The sequence below is a fragment of the Lagenorhynchus albirostris genome, chromosome 1 (genome assembly GCF_949774975.1).
Source record: "Lagenorhynchus albirostris chromosome 1, mLagAlb1.1, whole genome shotgun sequence".
Taxonomy (NCBI): domain Eukaryota; kingdom Metazoa; phylum Chordata; class Mammalia; order Artiodactyla; family Delphinidae; genus Lagenorhynchus; species Lagenorhynchus albirostris.
The window spans coordinates 12,191,490-12,212,558 of NC_083095.1; the positions used below are offsets into that span (position 1 = coordinate 12,191,490).

The 21,069-nt window shown below is 35.8% G+C and overlaps 1 protein-coding gene across 2 annotated transcripts in view; it reads right to left on the minus strand.

Moving 5' to 3' along the window:
* Positions 1-602: 602 nt before the first annotated feature.
* The window catches only part of CPSF2 (cleavage and polyadenylation specific factor 2), a 30,179-nt gene continuing 9,712 nt past the window's right edge, over positions 603-21,069 (minus strand). For both annotated transcript variants that reach the window (XM_060167887.1, XM_060167967.1), the window contains 11 exons: positions 20,696-20,825; positions 18,628-18,743; positions 17,311-17,498; positions 16,339-16,629; positions 9,613-9,713; positions 9,081-9,281; positions 7,083-7,235; positions 6,132-6,357; positions 4,714-5,013; positions 3,362-3,496; positions 603-2,962 (listed from right to left, as the gene is read on the minus strand). In XM_060167887.1, coding sequence (XP_060023870.1) covers positions 2,870-2,962; positions 3,362-3,496; positions 4,714-5,013; positions 6,132-6,357; positions 7,083-7,235; positions 9,081-9,281; positions 9,613-9,713; positions 16,339-16,629; positions 17,311-17,498; positions 18,628-18,743; positions 20,696-20,825 — 1,934 coding nt within the window. In that variant the 3' untranslated portion in view covers positions 603-2,869. The remainder of the gene's footprint in view (positions 2,963-3,361; positions 3,497-4,713; positions 5,014-6,131; positions 6,358-7,082; positions 7,236-9,080; positions 9,282-9,612; positions 9,714-16,338; positions 16,630-17,310; positions 17,499-18,627; positions 18,744-20,695; positions 20,826-21,069) is intronic.

The window sequence follows — 21,069 nt, forward strand, 5'->3', positions numbered from 1 at the left end:
ATCCAGAGTGTATAAAAAACTCTTTAACTCAACAATAAAAAGATAAATGACCCAATTTAAAAATAGGCAAAGGATCTGAACAGACATTTGTCTGAAGAAGATATACAAACAGCCAATGAGTACAGAAAAGAAGCTCAAAATCATCAGTCATTAGAGAAATGCAAATCGAAACCACAATGAGATACCTCTTCACACACACTAAAACGGCTAAAATAAAAAAGATGGTGAGTAACCAGTGCTGCCGAGGACATAGGAATGTAAAATGGTGCAGTCACTTTGGAAAACAGTCTGGCAATTTCCCAAAAGGTTACACAGAGTTACCATATGACCCAGCAATTCTACTCTTAACGTATATGCCTCCCCAAATCGAAAACATGTGCCCATACAAAAAACCTGTACACAAATGTTCATAACAGCATTATTCATAATAGCCAAAAAGTGGAAACAAACCAAATGTCTCTCAACCGATGAGTGGATAAACAAAATGCAGTATATCCATATGGAATATTATTCAGCCATAAAAAGAATACTGATACATGCTACAGCATCCATGAATCTTAAAAGTTATGCTAAGTGAAAGAAGTCAGACACAAAAGGCCACATACTGTATGATTCCATTTTTATGAACTGTCCAGAATAGGTAAATTCATAGAGACAGAAGATAGATTAATGCTTGCCTGGGGCTTAGGAGAAGCGAGAATGGGGAGTGACTGCTAACGGGTACGGAGTTTCTTTTCGGGGCGATGAAGTATTCTGGAATTAGATGGTGGTAATGGTTGCACAACTCTGTAAATATACTAAAAAATAATAATAAATGTAACTTTAAAAGAGTGAACTTTAAAAGTATGTGAATCGTATCTCAAATTTTTTTAAAAAGGCAAAGGCCCTCCTTAGAAAACTGATTTTCTCACTTCTGTTTCAGGCCACCTACTGGTTCATGAAAATATAGAAAGTTTGCAATGATACTTGACATTTATAATCCCACTGCCACAAATATTACAACAAAATTTCTTTTTAACCAAATTATAGCTATCAGCTGATGGTCCATTGTATTTATTTTGCCTCTGCACAATGACGATCTGAAAGTGCCTCTGAGTTCATGATTTACCTCAGAGTCCTTTTTAAAATTTATATTTTTCTTAAGTAACTGAGACTAAACAAATGCCTTCATTTTAGAAATCTTAGTAATACTGTCATCTAGAAACAGGTAAAAATATTGCTCCTGCATTGACATTAGTTAGCACAGCCATCTTCAAGCAGTACTTTAAAATTTAATTCCTGTGCATAGGACAATAAAAACGCTAGGCAAGAGACAATTTTTCAATATCACTATTGCAATGTAATATGTATAACCAGATGCTTTAAGCCATGAAACAAATGCAGACTTTCTTTCCCCTGGAATATAAATAGGATTCTAGGCTTACTCTATTCAGTAGTAAAAGTTTAAGTGATTTTTTTTTCAAAGCTCTGCAAAGAAAACATACTCTTTATCTTCATCGTCTGTAACTTGTTTTGTGTGTCTGGTTTTCAGTACCAGAAGGCTGTAAACTTTGCATTAGCAATTTAACTCACAATAAAAGCTTTCTAAGCATTTGAAATAGAGTGAAATATTAATTCTTGTCTGATATCACTGGGTTGTATTATACATAGTTCCATATAAGTTAAACAAGAAATCTGACCCTTCTAAAAATGCTTAAGTGTAAAGAGTAGGGTTTAAATAAGAAATAAACATCAAGGTCTGTCGTGATTAAGCTACATTCTAAAAAAGCACCCACAGATTACAATAGGGTGACATGACTTTCATTTTTAAGTTCAATGAGAACAGCATATACTGTTTTTACTCTTAAACACAAGTGGTTTATACTGTATCAGGGATGCTAGCCCCAAGAAAGAGATGAACATAGAATGGATGGCCTTATTCAACTTCAGTATTATTTCTGTAGTAATGTGTATAAAATCCAACCACTGCTTGGGCAACCTTAGGAGAAAGCAAGCCTAAGAGATGAAGACCTTTACACCCTTTAATTATACTGCTACCTTATAAAAATATGAGGTTCAACATTTGTTTCCCTAAAAGCAAAGCACAAAACAGTCTCCAGTACAGTAACCTAGCTGATAGTTAAGATGTGTTTAAAATGTATGCAGGACCTTTAAGACTAGAACACGTCAAGGAGTTTTTTCTGAATTATGTATATTCAAATGATGGTGTTATAATTCAAGCTGAACAACAACAAAATCTTGATAAAAAAGGAAATGGGAGAAATAAAAACTGGTTTCTGAACCAAATGTGTACCATCTCACAGTAGAGTGAATTACTGGGAAACGTAGGCATGGAGTAGGTAAGCTCCCTGTGAAGAAAACTGCATACAGGAATTCAAAAGAATTACAGCACACACTCTGTTTTTTTTGTTTTTTAAATACATAGGCTCAAAAAACTGTTTCATCAGGGTTTTCTTATAGTGCATCTTTTTAAGATAAATTCTCATTTTTCATTCCAGAAAATGTAAGAAACAGTTTGCAAGAATTCATGCAAACATGTTTCTCTAAGGCCATGAACCGGTTTGCTAAGTTGCATTGTTTTATTCAAGTAACAAGCCCTTCTAGAATAAGGGGTCTCTAAAAGAAGCCAATCACCTTCAACTCCAGGGCCTGCACACTTGTAAGGATCTCTCACTCTGAAAGCCAAAAGGTAGCATGCTCATTTCAGCATTAGCAACATGGTTTCTATTTACATTTTAAAAAATCTAATGCATGTTAAATTTTTCTGGCAGATTCTTTTTGTATGTTACAAAACGAAAATGCAAAAGCTTAGAGTAAGAATCCTTTTTTCTTAGAAAGGTCAAACAAATACTTCTTGACATCATGTCCTCTACACAATGGCATACTGTTCATATAAAAGGTCTCTTATCCTATAAAAATCTTGACAAAGGCAGCCTTCTAATCCAATGCGTCCAGTTTCCGTCTAGAAACCAAGTAAAAAAATAAGTTATTTAGCAGACTTTCTATCCATTAATATGCAGACATAATAACCAAAATATATTAACTAGATTGCTCTAGGACTGATTAAGAAATGGACTGCTGTGATTCACAGAATATGGATATAATATTCAAGTCATGAATTTTACATAGACACATAAATGTCACAGGAGTCAAATAATAAAAATTTACAATAAAATTATATATCACGTCTTTGAGAGTCACTTTTAAAAGCCATCAAGGTCATCACTATAAATGTGATGTCTTCACTATAAATTACTGATCTCCAGTTTGTAAAATTAATTCAATCAAGAATTACAGAATTCAAAATAACTAAACATCAGGAACATCTGTTCAATTCAGCCCTTCTTAAAAACACACTTACTCTACGGACTGCTACTTGATTGTTGCAAACGAGTACACCTCCTACGAATTCAGCTTGGATCCCCTCCCTTAGAAGAACTTGTTTGAAGTCCGACAGTCTTGGTTCATTCATAAAAACTGACTGATGTCCAGGAACCTTAGATAAGGTTAAAGGGGAAAGAAGAACTTCAAATAAAACACCAGACACACAGTTGTACTGAATAAAGTGAAATAACACATGCTCTCTAAGATATTTCCTGTTATCCCCTGAATTCCTTTGACAGATCATTTCAAGACTATAAATCACATTCCAAGTTGTTAGTCTGAATTTTACCTCATTATTTTACATTACAAAGCCCTTCACATTTTCTGAATGTTTCACAATCAATTTTATTAGTCGTGCCTCACAATAACAGAACGCTGTTTGATAATGTTATGCTCTTCACTCCCCCACTTGCCTAAGGGGGTCAACTAGAGTGCGAGTAGGCAGAACTGAACAAAAAAATTCATTTTCCAGATCCCAGTCCTTTGTATACAGTTCAGAGGATAACTCTCCCCTGATCTCACTTCCACTTTCCTTCCTCCCTCACAGTGAATGCGTGGGTTTTAGAATCAGAAAGGCAAGCGGTTCAACCTAATGCCGCTGCTTTGAATATATTCTCTAGCCATAGAGGACATACGCTCTGAAGTTGCTTTGACGCGCGCCAGCTTTAGCACAGAGAAGAAAGTTCCTAATTCCTCCCCACAATTTTGTTGTACTTGAAGGGAATCCAATGACAGAGGCCGTCTCTCCATTCTTTACTGCATAGAAGGGCCAAAGACATCACTTGACAGTTGTGTCAGACTCTCATAATATAGTTTTAATATTGCTGTAAGTCAATTACCTGGAAGCTCTGCCAGTTAACTAGCTATCTCTTGAGAACACGTAAATAAAATACTAGACTAAAACTATTCCTATAGGAAATAACTGATTTCTAACTGCATCAAAACCAAAAGTGGTTAAGTTGAATCAATAACACACAAAAATGGAGTACAAGAGTATGACATTCTTAGAAAATTATAAATCTCCTGACTGGAAGCAGGTAGATGACCCTCACAATCATCAAACTTAATATTTAAAAATCCATACTGAAAAACAAATCATGAAACAATTATGTATCTTATAAGAAGATCTGCTACAGGTTTCCTTACTATCGTTATCATTCTCTAGCCATAGAGGACATACGCACGCACACTGAGACATATCTTGAGTAATTTTTTTTAAACTCCAAAATGAGCCTATATATGACATATTTTAAATGGTTAAAAACCTTTAAAAAAACATTCAAAGGATGACAAATTAAAGGAGAGAGAGAAGCAGCACATGCTTTTTACCTCATGAGGTGGTAAGGGTTCCAAAGTAGGAATGATCTCACTTTCTTCACCTGTTTCTTTCTCATCATCTCCAAACAGACTTTTCATGGCCTTCTGCTGTGCTATAACGCTAGAATCTGAAGGAGCATCCACTTGCATTTCTGAGTCTTCTCCGTCATCCTTTAGTTCTCCTTCTTCTAAAATAACTCCTGTGTCCACTTTGGAAACTCTCATGTCTAAGACACCATCTATCCAAGCTAATTCAGCATCTTTTGCCTTACAAAACTGAAGGGAGCTGACAAGTGAATCTTTTAATCTCACCTAGATATGATGCAAAGGGGAGGGAGAGAAACAATGCCCAAAGAGAATAACTTAACAATTAAATATGATCTATTATTATTTTCTAACTCTAGTACTGTGTATTAAAATTTGAAAGTCTTTCATTCATCTGATCTTCACTGTAACTGGTAATGACCTAATGGCCTGTAAAATCATAGGGCCCCTGTCTACTTTCTTAAGGTTCTTAACCTTGACTGTACATTGGGACCACACGGGAATTTTTTTTTTTTTTAACATTAATGCCAGAGTCCCACCTCCAGTGATTCTAATATAACTGGTGAGACTAAGGCCAGAACATTGAGCCCCTTGACTCCCCCAGAGCTCTCCAGATGTGTAGCCGGGGTGGAGAACCACTGATCAGTCTCATCCCCTAGGACCTGATACTACTTCAGGAGTACTGAATGGCTTAGGGTTTCCTCAATATACCACGCAGTTTCACACCTCCATATTCCTGGAACGCTGCTTCCTCTTGTTCTGCCCAGAATGACGCTGCTGCCTGGTGAATTCCAATCCATTTTTTCCAAACAAATATAGACACCACTCTTGCCTTACCTGATACCATCTCCCACTACCAGATATGAGTTAATCAAGCCTTCCTCTGTGCCATTCCTGTTTTCTATACCTGTCTCCATTTTTTTCAATTGGGAATAGAACCTTAACATCTGTGAATTTTTAGAAAACTTCTGAATTCCTAAACACTCCCCATTCCCCTCACCTCTATACTTTCACAAATGTTGTTCCCTCTGCCTGGAACACTTTTTCTCCCTCTCTTTACCACTCTATATGCCACCCTGACAACCCATCTAAATAGCCGTCGGGATTCAGCCTAGTTATCCCTTCCTCTGGGAAACTGTTTCTAAACCTCCCAAATTTGGGTTGGAATCTCCCTCTTTATACACTCATAGCATCCTGTACTTCCTCTATCAGAGGTATAACAGTATGATAAATGCTATTTCCTTGTTACAAGCCCCACAGACTATAAAATCTGCTAGGACAAGGGACCACATTTGTTTCACTCACCACTGTATTCCTAATCTATCTGTCCTAATCTGCAACAAAAAGTACTTATTTCTATGTGGCTCAAATGCCAGCATACTTACCTGGTAGATATGAGTTTCACTAGTGGCATCGACTGTTTCATGTAGCTTTGGCATGTACACTTTAATATCTTTCCCACCAAACCCACGGCAGCACTCTGCAAGATCCTGACTGGCCTCTGGTGGTCCATGGACAATGATCAACTGTCGTGGTTTCATCTGATTGATGATTTTTTTAATGGAATCCCCATCAGAGCGTCCTTCATAGTCTATGTAAGTAACCCTGGCTCTGTAATTACATGATTATTCAAGCTTACTTTTCTGGTAAGTTAATTCTAAAATTAGGTTTTTAATGGCTTTTATCATCAGGAAAGAAATGTATCAATATGTAGAATGAGGATTTGAGGAATACACGTGTTACATTGTTAATATGTATTTTTGAGCTCTTAGCCATACCCAAGAATGTACACTAGATGATACCACTAGACAAAAAGCCACTTTGCTCTCTGATAACTTTAAAAATTATATTCCAAAATGATCATTTACTGGTGTTAACTGCACTAAACAGAGAAAAAAAGGTTCACAATTTTTTAAGGCACAGTGGTTATTTTTAAGACACAGTGGTATTTTTAAGATGTTAATGCACTCGCAGAGATGTTTGAGTCAAGGAGTTTATTTTATTAAACAAGAGTTTAGAAAAATTAAACTTGAAATTATATAAGCTCACCTGCTACTAGACTTACTAGAAAGACCAGAAAGAATGTTTTTTCACATACATGTACAATTTAAAGTTTAACCCCCTCCTCACCACCAATTCATTTTGGCATTCAAATATCATTAATGAAGGGAAAAAAAACACCATACTTCACAAGAAGAAAAAAATTACATTTTAAAAGCACAAACTTACTAGAGGATATTCAGAAATCTCACTTTTGAAACAATGTAAATTATGTGACTCAAGCGCTTGAAATTTTACCTCCTAATCTATGCTCAAAATGCAACAAGAGCACTTACTTTATTTCTATAGATTCTGTTGTAGAAATACACTTAGTAGGAACATCAGATAAATCCTGATCCATGGGTTCATCTCCATTTGTCAGGCCAGACTCTAATTTGCTTTTTTCTTCTTCAGTAGCTTGAAGTTCTGGCACTAAGAAATCCTCTGGTCTAAATAAAAAGTCTCTAATTAGAAGCAGTAACAAGCAAGCCAATATTATTTAATACATACAACTAATTAGTAGATGGCATAATTTTTAGACTCCTCACATATATCAAGATTCAAATACACATTTGATCCAAAGTCAGTGCAACTTCACAATATCAATTATCAGATGACTGCATGTATTACGTTCTTCATGACCATCAAGGAGTAGTACACTTTAAAACACACCATGTGGGTGAGTGAAAAGGCCCTACCTACACACGTCATTAGAAGACCTTAGTGGCTATCGTAAGTATTCTTGCAACCCGGCCCTGCATTTGTTTCAGTAATTCTTTTTCTCAATTTCTGTGGTTTCTCTTGTCAATTTCCAGTCCTTATAAATCTCAGATCTCCTTTGGTTTCCTTAAGACACCCACATTATTCCTTCCCTGCCCGATGAAAGCAGATGACTCTCCATTTTTGCACATTACAGAGAAACCTGAGATACAAAATCATTAGCTCCCTCAAGAGCTTTCATCTTTATTTCAACAAACTACTAGCACAACTATTTTCCAATATCAGAGAGAGTTCTACATTAAAATTAAAAAGCAAACTTTTTTTAATGTTCTCTCTAATCTCTATATTTATCATGCCCTCACACTCCTGAGAATCCAGGCCTCTGTCACCCAACATCTAGATTGCTGCAGGAGCCCAACATCTCCAACTGTAATCCACATAACAACTGTAGTAGCAACCACTTAAAGTGCGTTTACTATGAGTCAGGTTCTATGCTAAGTGCCTTCAAAAGCATAACCTCGTTGTATTCTTACCCCCATATTTCAGATAAGAAAATTGAAGCTAAAGAGCACTGTCCATATGATAAACAGACTGGCCATTAATTAAGTGAAATGGTAAGCAAACTCACCAATACGGTTTAGATTGTTAGTTTTTCTCCCTACTATTTTAGAGGGCCAAGTAAACAGTAGAATTTTCCTAATTAAATTCAAGGATGACCTAAGACCATAGGCTCAAGATATTTACAAAGAAAGTAAAAGAGAGGGAACTAACTGTGTTGCGGTGGCAAGGGAGAGACAGGAAAGTTTTCCAGTGGTTTGTGAGGCCAGATTCAGCAGCCTGAAAGCTTGGGATGGGAAGGTAGAACCAAGCTGAAGGAAGAACATGGGTAAAGGCATGACATGAAAAAGCTGAGCAGGGGGAAACTGAGAGAAGGCTGGAACCACCAGAGTGGAGAACACACACTGCTGTAAGAGAAATATAGAGAAATATAATAGAAAAGTAGGGAGAAACCAAATTGTGAAAGACAGCGTGCATTATGCTAAAAGGCAGTTGACATTTACTGATCTTTATTCAGGATAGTAGTGTTTTCAAATCTGTGATTAGAATGTGTGATTTCAGTTGTTTTTCTAATAGTGGGTATAGATTTGGTAGATTTTCTATGGTTCCACTCACACTATCTCCTATTCTTCTTGTAACTAAAACATGTGTGCAACACTACTTGAGACATAACCCATTTCCCAAACTTAACATAACCTTAGCCATCAAAAGTTCTTCCTATCATGTTTTTCTCCAATGCACATCCCTTACCTCTTTTTAAGTGGGGAGGGCATGAAAGAGTCCTGATCATCATTTTAAACATTTCACATACCTAAGTAATAAAACTACCAGTTTTCCTTTATTATTAACTCTCTATATGTTCCTCAACCTTTCTATTTTTATATTTCAAACTACAAGCTGAGATACTCAGAAACTAAGTACATGATGACCAGAAAGACCAAATTCTTTGAGCTAGAATGACAATACAGTTACTACCTCCAATCTGTAAGAAAGAAAAACTTGTTTTGCTCACATACTTGATAATTTCTCCATATTCATCCCATTTAATTCTTTCTTCTGGGGCAGGAAACATAGGATAAGACTTTTTAGCCTGTTTGAAGAAACTTCCTTTACGACTACCTTCACCTTTCATCATCAGGTCATGCTTAGTCTTATGAGCTGATGGCTGGTCAATATCTTCCTCAACGTCACTCTCATCACTGGAATCTATGTCTGCCCTAAGGGAGTTTGGGAAAAGATAAAGGTCATAAAGTCCCCAAAAGACTTTTAATTAATATTTATAAAATTATTAATGAATTAACATTCACTATTAATTCAATGATAATGATAATATTACTGGATTGATATTTCGTGACATAGAGCATTAACAGCCAGTTAGTAAATTAACGTTAGCACTGAAAGGATTTAGTATTCTAGCACCACTGGAAAGATGTAATAAAAGTAATAAAGTCAAAAGAAAATTTAAATATTTTCAATTAAACGTTTTTGTCCAGAAATAAGTTATCAAATTACTTAGATAAACTTCTAATCTGTCTGAAAACAACTTACTCTTTTGACTGTTCAAGTTTTTTAGCAGCTTCTTTCTTTAGTTTCTCTTTTTCCAAGTATTCTTCAAGTTCTTTCCCTTCAAGTTTCACACGTTTCCTCAACTACAGAAAAATAGCAGATGAAAGGAAATATCAATATTAGGGGGTTAAGGCAGTGGGGTGTGAGATACATCACATCTCTAAATTGATTCATCATCTTTAAACTAAATTTTCCTCTGAAATTATTTAAGTTTCCATTATGTGCAATTACAAATCCTATTTAGATTAGGACTAAAACTGAGCTGTCACATTTCCAGGATGGGTTTAATTTAAATCAAACTGGCTAAAAATCACCAATCAGGCAAAGAAAATACAGAGAAGTATTTTTATAATTTGGTGTAGGTGAGACCTACACATGACATAAAACCCAAAAGAAAACGTGAATAAATATGGTGACAGGGAAAAAAATATTCTCACATTTTAAATCTCATGAAATTTAAAGAAACTGAGAAAATTATTTGCAGCATTATTTGACTATCAGAAGCCACTCTGTCCTAAGAGCTCTTCCAAATCAGTTAAGAAAAAGATCAAAAAAGGACAAAATGATATACAAGCAATTTATAAAATAAGAAAAATAAACAATAGCCAAAAAAGATATATAACTTTACTAATGATTTTTGAAAAAAATTTAAATGTAACACCATCTTTTAATTTATGAAATTGGCAATGCTAATTACTAATGGGGAAAGGGTACTTTCATCTGCTCTGGGAAAATTAGTGCAACTATGTTAGAAGGCAGTTTGCCAACATCTAAAACTAAAAATGTGCTTGTCGTTTAACACAGCATTTCTACTTCTAGGAATTTATCCTACTGAAATGATCACACAAACATGAAGAAAAAAAGTACATGGCAGCAATGTGTGTAATAGTAAAAAACTGGACATAACTTTAAAATCCATCAACATGGAATGATTAAATCAGTAGTTCCCAAACTTTTTGATCTCTTTTAGACTCTTAAAAATTACTGAGGGCTTCCCTGGTGGCGCAGTGGTTGAGAATCTGCCTGCCAATGCAGGGGACACGGGTTCGAGCCCTGGTCTGGGAAGATCCCACATGCCGCGGAGCAACTAGGTCCGTGAGCCACAACTACCGAGCCTGCGCGTCTGGAGTCTGTGCTCCACAACAAGAGAGGCCGCCGCGATAGTGAGAGGCGTGCACCCCCATGAAGAGTGGCCCCCGCTTGCTGCAACTACAGAAAGCCCTTGCACAGAAACAAAGACCCAACACAGCCAAAAAAAAAAAATTCTGAGAACCTCAAATAATTTTTGGGTTTTGTGGGTTATATTTATTAATATTTACCATATCAGAAATTAAAACTGAGAGATTTAAAAAATATTTATCTGTTCATTAAAAAGTAATAAAACCATTCATTACATGTTAACATTAACATCATTTTTTACAAAAGATAATTATAGTTTCCAAAGCAAAAAAAATTAGTAAGATGTATGGCATTATTTTACATTTCTGCAAGTCTCTTTAATATCTAGCTCAATAGAAGACAGCTGGATTCTCACATCTGCTTCTGCATTCAATCTCTTGCAATATATTGTTTTGGTTAAAGTATATGAAGAAAATCCAGCCTCACACAGATGAATAGTTGGAAAAAATTTTTAAATAGCCTTTTCATGAATATTCTTCTTTCATATTACATTAAAACTCAGAAAGTGGTAGTTTCTTAAAGGTTAGTTGTAATGTGGAATCTGTAACCATACCGATAACTTTTATACTCTGTTACTAAAATTTACTGATTTATCTTACACTTTGACTGCATCTTTTATTTGTACATTATTTTGCAACTTCATGCAGTAGTTATTTGGAAAATACTAGTTCACTAAGTTACACAGATCTTACAAATATTGACAATATTTTTAAAAATCACATTTGCAAATATCACCACCAATCTCATCAGAAATGTCTTTTAAGTTATCAGTCTCACAGTGACGGGCGTAAGTTTTCCAAAATTCTAATTTTCACTTGAAAGTTTCAATTTTATCAGATTGAGGCAAGAAATGCTGTCAATTGTTTTCCTTAGATCCACAAGCGCAATTATTTATTTTTGGGAAAATATTTGCCAAATAGCCAAGTCTGAATAACTATGTCATTACTTCAAGTAAAACCAGTGTTTCAGGGAAAAAAAAGTGGCTAGTTTAACTCAACAACTCAAACAATTACACAAGTGGTTTTCTTCAGGACAAACATCATATTTCAGTATGCAACACAAGTGCTTTTGTATATTTCACATCTTGGCACTCAGATTATTAAAAAAAACCTTTTTACTAAAAGGATTTAATTAAGTTAGTAACTTTTACTGCTTCATCAAGGACATTCTTAAGTGAAACTGACTTTTTTGAACTACAAGTGTGTGGTAATGAAAAATGCAGTGATTAATACAGTTTGGTGCCACTGCCCTGATTTATGCTAAGGCACCAGCACTTTACCCACCATTGCTTTCACTCGTCAATATAAATGTAGACACAGTAAAAGGCAAATAACATCTTAATATTATCATGAAAAACAGTCTGTGGACTCCATGAAAGCATCTCAGGTAGTCCCCAGGGGTCCTTACACCATACTTTTGGGAACCACTGGATTAAATAATCAAAGTACGTATACATAACATATCATTAAAGAATTATTAAAAAGAATTCATTCACTTATTCAAAAACAGTTGAAAATTTATTAATACCAAGTATTAAATACAGTAAATCTGTATCTACTTTCACTGTTCAAAAATATGTGGATAATTTGGTCCCATTTCTTTTTTAAAAAAAGTCATATAGATATTTGTATGTAAAAAGAAAAAGAAATCTAGAACATATATGCTTCAAAAATGTCAAGTCATGACAACTAAATGCAATGTGTAATCCTGGCTGGGATTCCGAACAAAAAAGGAAAGGGTTGGGCTTCCCTGGTGGCGCAGTGCTTGAGAGTCTGCTTGCCGATGCAGGGGACACGGGTTCGTGGCCCGGTCTGGGAAGATCCGCCACATGCCGCGGAGCGGCTAGGCCCGTGAGCCATGGCCGCTGAGCCTGAGCGTCCGGAGTCTGTGCTCCGCAATGGGAGGGGCCACAACAGTGAGAGGCCCGCATACCGCAAAAAAAGAAAAAAAAAGGAAAGGATAATTATAAAGGACATTGTTGGAGCATTCACCAAAAGTCAAGTGGAGTCAGTGGATGAAATGGTAGTATCATATCGGTGCTTATTTCCTTATTTCAATGGATGTATTATACAACAGTTTTGCAAGAGAGTCCTTGTTTCTAGGTAATACACACTGCTGTGTTTAGAGGTAATGATGGAATACCTGCAGCTTACTTTCAAAAAAATATCTAATATTGTGTCTATATGTATAAAAAGAAGTCATAAGGCAAATCCAGTAAAATGTTGACAACTGGGAAATCTGGGCATACTATTTTTTATAACTTTTCTGTTAACATTGAAATTATTTTAAAATAAAAAGCAACAAAAAAAATTAAACCAAAATCAAGTGTTTCTACTATATAGGATGAAAGAGTGATTTACATGTTACACCTGGCATCCCACATTTGCTTACTCAGAAATAAGTTCAATTTAGAAAAGTGTCATTATTTTCCTGTAGTACACACTCTCAGCAATTTACATAGATCTCTATCTTAACCACAAATAAACTTTGACAGAACATTTACCTCATGATTTAGTTTATGCCTGTTGCTATAATAAATTTTACTCTCCATCTTATTTTTCATTTAAGGTATCTAAAGTTAATGACTATATTCAAAAACAGATTTCTAGAATAGTCAACCCTAAGATGTTTTTCTCCCTAGTCCTTCACTGTATTACCTCCAAGTTATTCCTTTTTCCTAATCAAATTTACTCCAATTCATTAATCCTTATTCATTTACTGTTTTTGCTCTTCTTAAATGAGTAAGATTTGACTCTAGAGAATGATAAATGTAGATGAAAAAATACCATACATAGTAAACTCTTATCTAACATGATAAGAAATCTGGCTTATTGCCTATTCACCTATTTGGTCATTCATGAATTCAACCAACACATTTATTGAGGACCTTCAATGTACCAAGCACCGTTCTGGGTGCTAGGGATATAAAAAAACAAGATCCCTTTCTCATGGAACTTGTATTCTAGCTGGTAGTAGGAAAAGGAAGACAACAAACAAAGGAAAATATCAGATAGTAATGGGAGCTAGGAAAAATAATGTGATGGGTTGGCAACTAACTGAGTAGTAGGCTGGTAGTCAGAGAAGCCCTACCTGAGGAGGTGACCTTTAAACTGAGACTTGAATGACAAGGAGTGACCAAGTGCAAAGCTGGGAAGAACATCAGAGGCAGGAGACCCTGATGCAGTGAAGCAGTGTTGAGCATAAAGACAATGGAATGAGATATGGTCAGCAAAGTGGGTGGAGATCAGATCAGTGGGATCTTGAAAGCCCAGGTAAGGAGTGTGAATTTTATTCAAAGAGTAGAAGGAAGCCACCTGAGGGTTTAAGCAAGGGAATGACATGAAATGCTGAATTTTTAAAAGATGCCTTTGGGAGTTGTTCAATGGGTACAGAACTTTTTGCAAGATGAAAAGTTCTAGAGATCTATTGTACACCAATGTTCATATAGTTAACACTGCTGTGCTGGACCCTTAAACATGGTTCAGATGGTAAATTTAATGTTATGTGGCTTTACCACAATAAAATGAGAGACAGAGACAGAGTGAAAGGGAAAGATATGTCTTTGGCCGCTATGAGAAGAAAGGATTAAGGGAGTATAAAAGTAAAAACAGTGAAACCAATTAGAAAACCACTGCACAGTCCAAGCAACACCACTTAGCATGGGCTAGGATGATTGGGAGTGGAGATGGAGAAAAGTAGGCGGATTTAGGATATATCTGGAGGTTGAGTCAATAGGACTTGCTCCTGGATTAGATATGGGTAGTGAGAGAAAAGTAAGGAACTGAAAATAAATTTTAATAATCTGTGCATTAGAAGCCTGGATAGTGGTTACCCTTGGAAGGATAGGGAAGATCAGAAAGGGGGTATCTGGGGTACTGGTAATAGTCTGTTTCTTGATCTGGGTATAAGCTAGACAGGTGTGTTCAATTTGGGAAAATTCATCATGCTGTACACTTACAATATGCAAACTTTTCAGTATATATTACACTTCAATGAACATTTTTAAAATTTCTGTATTTGGGGCTTGAATAAATATGTGGAAAGCACTGCTAGTCCATGACATGAGGAAGACTCAGAGAAGAACAAGTTTGGGAGTAGAGGAGGAATAGTAAAAATTATTTTGGATGTCACCAAGTAGAGGGGAAAGGTGATAGATAATGGAGAGAAAAAGAATAACTACAGAAGAAATACCCCTAACAAGGTGAGAGGGCAAAGAACCCTAGACTTCCAGGCTTCCCTGGTGGTGCAGTGGCTGGGAGTCCGCCTGCCAATGCAGGGGACACAGGTTCGAGCCCTGGTCTGGGAGGATCCCACATGCCGCAGAGCAACTATGCCCATGCGCCACAACTACCAAGCCTGCGCTCTAGAGCCCGCGAGCCACAACTACTGAGCCCATGCGCCACAACTGCTGAAGTCCACGCGCCTAGAGCCTGTGCCCCGCAAGAGAGAAGCCACCGCAATGAGAAGCCCACTCACCGCAACGAAGAGCAGCCCCCGCTCACCACAACTAGAGAAAGCCTGTGCGCAGCAATGAAGACCCAACACAGCCAGAAGATGGAACAATGATGATTAGCAGAAGTGGTGAGGTTCATGAATTGAAAGTCCCAATGGGACCAAAGAATTGTTGGCATGAGAGTACTAGAGAAAGTCAGCTATGAGACCAGAGTGGGATGCTTGAGAGATCTGGAGATCATAACAAGGTTAAAGGTATAAGCATGGGAGTGGACAGCGTGATCATGGGAAGGGATGGCTGAGGTGGAGTGGAGGAAAAGATCATTAAGAAATAAGGTGTCAAGGAACTGAGAGGGCCAAAAACTGGATAAATCATACATATGGATGCTAAAGTCATCAAGAATAGAGTCCTGAGTATGAGTGGACTGGAAGACTGTGAACCAGGGTCTAAAGTCACCGATGAACAACAGAAAATGACCAAGAGATCAGTGTCTGAAACAAGGAGGGGTCAGTGTATTTTCAAGTCTGATAGCATGAACTACAGAGGGAAGAGAAATGGCTTGAAAGCTGCAACACAGAACAAGGATACCTACCCCGCCCAAAGTACACGAAGCATGAAAGAGAAGGCTACAGGAAAAAGAAATCATTAGGAAATAGCCAGATTTCAATTACAGGAAGGATGTGAAAGGAATTTTTCAAAGAGCAAATAAGAATACAGCATATATGCATACTCTCTGGGTATGGTTCCAGAGGGTACCATGGAAGGGTTCAATACTGAGAGTTTCCAATTAAGGAGCTCTGAAATATGTGCTATTAAAGCTTCTCTACTGTTAGATAAAAATCCTGAAACAACTTCAAGTTTTATTTTGGGTCACTGTTATAAACATCTTGTATAATGTACCCCCCAAACAATTTTAAGATAAGGTTCATGGACTTCCATGGCAGTCCAGTGGTTAAGACTCCATGCTTCCACTGCAAGGGGCATGGGTTCAATCCCTGGTCAGGGAACTAAGATTTCACACGCCACACAGTGCGGCCAAAAAAGAAAAACGATAAAGTTCAGATACAAGCACTTACCTCTATTTCTGTAATTTTTTCAGAAGGATTATCAATTAGGAAACGTGCTAAAGTCCCAGGAGTAGTTCTGTAAGTTAGAATGATCGAGTTTTTAGGGTCCTGGCACCACTGAATAAAGAGATCCCTTGAAAATCCACATTCTAGGTCGGGCTGGCTGGCAAGTACCACTTTAGGGCTAGGTACTCGAGCCAAGTCAGAAAGACCATGACATAGAGAGAGATGACGAAACTGAAATGGATTATTTCTTTTGTCTTCGAAACATCTCATCAATTTATCACTCATCCATTCTACCTAATATGGGGGGAAAAGGTGACAATAATTAGAAAATACTGTATTAAAACCTCAATGTATCCTACAATAGTCAAGGAGTTCAAATTCCATCTTGTTTAGTCTTTTTTCCACCAATGGCTGCTTATATTTGTACCATGTTAATAAGCAGCTTGTCTGTTTCTATTCCCCATCAGATCTTCCCAGAAATTCATCCCTAGAAATCTCATTTTGCATTATGTTTCAGTTATAAGTCACCTTAAATCTTATTCAGAAGGTGGTATATAAGTTCTAAATGAATATCTTACCCCAGACATTGCTACTTCAAGAGAAAGCGCTTATCCAAAAGGAAGAGAAAAACAGATTCTAATAATTATATCCTATGAAGTAGTTTCTACTTTTGCCGTCATTTTACAGATTGTGATACTAAGCATTAGAGAACCAAGGTGCCCAGTCTGTAAAATGGGGACAAAAACAGAACCTACTTCATAGGATATATAAGGATTAAATGAAAATAATACACAAAGTGTACAGAACAGTAAGTGGTTGATTTTTAGTTTTTATCATCATCATCATCATTACCAACATTATTATCATCAACCCCAAGAGAAAAAGAAAATCCAAAGGGCAATTAACACATTGTTTTCCATAAGCCCAATCTCTGCAGCAAACATCTTTATTACAAATGATAACATGAAAACAAACCTGGGACTTAGAAAACTCCACCACATTATAACTGACATTATTTAGGAGTGCCAATGAGTAAACACCCAATCCTGCATCTTTAGTTCTCCAAATTTGATCAAGGAGTTGAGCAAGTTCCAAAACCCTGCCAGCAGTGTCCACTGCTATTAACACATTTCCATCACCTCGAAGTGTTTCCAGGACATTTGCTACAAAACAAGAACGTAAAATCCTTATAGAACATAACAATACTTTGCTATAAAATTGAAGATAACTTTATCTCCATGTTTTTACTATGAAGACTATAATTTATAAGAATGCCATTAACTCTCAATTTTTTTTTCCATTGAAAAATTATAAATCGGTGGTTTCCAACCCTTTCCCCCACAGTATACATAGAAAATGACATTTGTATAGTATACTGGGAAAATTGGGTGAATAGGGCAAATGCAATCAGCCTTGGGTTTCCAGCTCACTCTGGTCTTATCTGCCTACCTCAATGAACTTCATTATAAAACATAATTCCCAAATTTATACACACACATTTATAGTTTAGATTAATACATACATGTTTTGTATGTATGTATGCCTGTAGAATAAAAGATAAATAATATTCCCTCTTCCAATAAAAGACTTTCTAGATGAACGTCTGCTTGGAAATATTTAGTCAAATCAAACTCTAGCAAAAACAAACAACAAAAAAATACCAAGAATTGAAAACTTCTTAAAAGTTAGAGTAACACAGTATATAAGTCATACTTTTTAAGTAGAAAAATGAAGGCAGTGGTATCAAACATGTTGAAAGTGGAATCCAATTTTCCCTGTTGAATTCCCATGCAGCTTACAAAAAAAGAATGTAAGGTAATAGGGCTCAAGCCAAAGCAGAAGCAACCAGGGATGGCCGAGATACATCTCTTTAGAATCAAGACTACTAGATTAGAGCATAAAACACCCAAACACCAAAATTAGCAGACTATTTGCACCCTCATTTACCTCCTTTGTTCATTTTTCTTTTCGAGTGTAAATGTTTTTCTAGTAGATTTATACGAGATCTTTATATATTTTGATGTTCCCTAGACATATACCAGTGAGAGCTAGCTATGTGCTGAATGGCAGGAAGAAACCAATCTTTATACCTATCCCACAGAAGTTAAATTCAAACCAATTAAAGCATCTTTTTGTAAAAATATTGATATGGTCACATAATATTTTTTCAAAAATACTAGAGTTAGCCAATCTCATATGACAAGAAAAATGTCAAACAGAACAGAATAAACAGTAATTCATACTACCATGTACTTCCACAGCTCTGTACAAAGGACAGTATGCAATACATACTCAGAAGTTGCTCATCTCTTTGTTTTCTCCTCGGCTGCACATACGTAGCATTAAATGAATCTGTGATAAGTAGAGAGGGTCTGCTTAGCATTTCCAGGGAACATCCATTTAAGTGGCTATAACGAAGTTGAAGAAGAGGAATACTTTATATCCTTTCAAATAAACAATAGCTTTTCTTACCTAAAAAATAACTTCTTTTATAAGGTTTTTTCCTTTTCTAACTATAAAAGTATACATGTTCCTTGATAAGAAAATCTGGTAAATTCAAAAAAGGAAAATTAAGCTCTTCCAGAGTACCATCACTCAAAAGATAATCGAGGGCTTCCCTGGTGGCACAGTGGTTGAGAGTCCGCCTGCCGATGCAGGGGACACGGGTTCATGCCCCGGTCCAGGAAGATCCCACATGCCGCAGAGCGGCTGGGCCCATGAGCCATGGCCGCTGAGCCTGTGCGTCCGGAGCCTGTGCTCCGCAACGGGAGAGGCCACAACAGTGCGAGGCCCGCGTACAGCAAAAAAAAAAAAAAAAAAAAAAAAAAGATAATCGATATAATATTTTGGGGTATATCTTCTAAGTACATAAATTTTTCTATGCGTATATAGGTATGTGTGTTTTACAAAGGTGATATCCCATGTATATGATTATATACTCAGTTCTATATCCTACTTTTCTCCCATGACATTAAAATCATTTTCTAAATCTGATTTTTAACAATTATAAAAGCTTTCTGTTGTGTTTGTACAATATTTATTTGGTCATTTCCCTTTATTGATATTTAGGTTACTTTTTTTTTTGCCATTATAAATAATCTGTCAAAGAAAACTTTTGCAAAAAGCTTCAATTGCATTTCTAGTTGTTTCTTTAGGACACATTCCTAGAAATGTATTTACTAGAATATATGATATTGCTAAATGGCTTTCCAGAAAGGTTTAACCTTTTTCAGAAAGCTCTCCCTTTTCCAGAAAGGTTCAACCAGAAAGAATGACCAACTCACTAAATATTTCCAAGAAGAATACTACCATTTAAAAACAATTTTAACAGTATTTAATTTAAAAAATCATTATCATTTAAATTTTCTCTTTTTTGACTTTATAACTTTTGTCCATTTTGCAACTGGTATCTTTTTGATTGATTAATACCTGGTCTTATAAATAAGTCTTTGCTCAACTTGATGTAAATATTTTCCCTCGTTTATAGGTCTTTAATTTAGTTTGTTTCAGACATTTTAAACCTGTATGTAATCAAATCTAGCAGTCTTCCTTTGCAACTTGGTCCATTGCCTCTCTGCTTACAAAGTCTTTTCCAAATCAAGAGATCAGACTCACCAATACTGTTTCATTTTCTATTTAATTCTAATCCAACTGAAATTTATTTCATTATGTGGTAAAAAAAAAAAAAAACACAAACCAAGTTTTTTCCCAAAATGTTTGAATACCATTTACTCAAATACCCATCTTTCCTCATTAACCTGTGATTACAAGAGCCTAAAATTCAACTTATTAGTCTTAAATATTTCTTAATAAGATACAAAAGATCTTGAGGATACTGTAATCTAATATAGAATAGCTATGTACTTGATGTACAGAAATTACAAAAGAAGCCAAAACAATTTTATAGAAATGCTATAAGTACAAAATGAAGTTTTAAAATTAAACTACTGTGTCCCCTTTTAAAGGGAGTCTGACTTTAAATATAGTTATATTAGATGGTATTAATGACTTTATCAAAAACAGAAAAAACAAAAAAACCCCACCTGCAAAGTTCCTCTAAATAGGTCAAGAACATATAAAATATAATTTGTTGTACAAAAATTAATCTCCTTTGCAACATCTCCAGAGAGAAATCTGTTTTATAAGTGGATATTTGCATGTAAATTTCAAAACAATGTCTTTTATCTCATATCAAACTTTTTCCCTTACAATGCAAATAACTCTGAAAACATTCACTGTTTGATGTTTTTAAATTGCTCTAGATTTCTAGTTTAAAAAATAACTTTGTTTCTAATTTTCCCTCCAAAGAATGAAATAATACGAATTGCATTTCCATTAGCTTTTGTCTTGATATACCTACATCTCCCTCTTGTGGTTGAAGTCAACTGCATAAACAATTTCTTCTTCTCCATCTTTGACTATCTTCCATATTGTTCCACCTATCATATGACCAGCTGGTAGAGGTGTGATAGACAAGCCATGTCCTTTACCTATGTCAACAAGATAATGACAGTACTCAGATTTCTTTTTACAACTCTAAAGAAAGGTTACTTATTTTTAGCTATTTTTAAATAGGTAACATATGCAATGATACAAAATTCAAAAGTAAAAAGGCATACAGTGAAATGCAAGTCTCACCCGCCTGTCCCCCAGCTACCCCATACCTTTAGGCAGGCACTCTTGTCATTTTATTATATATTCTTGCCGATTTATTTGTGCTGATAAATAGAAGGC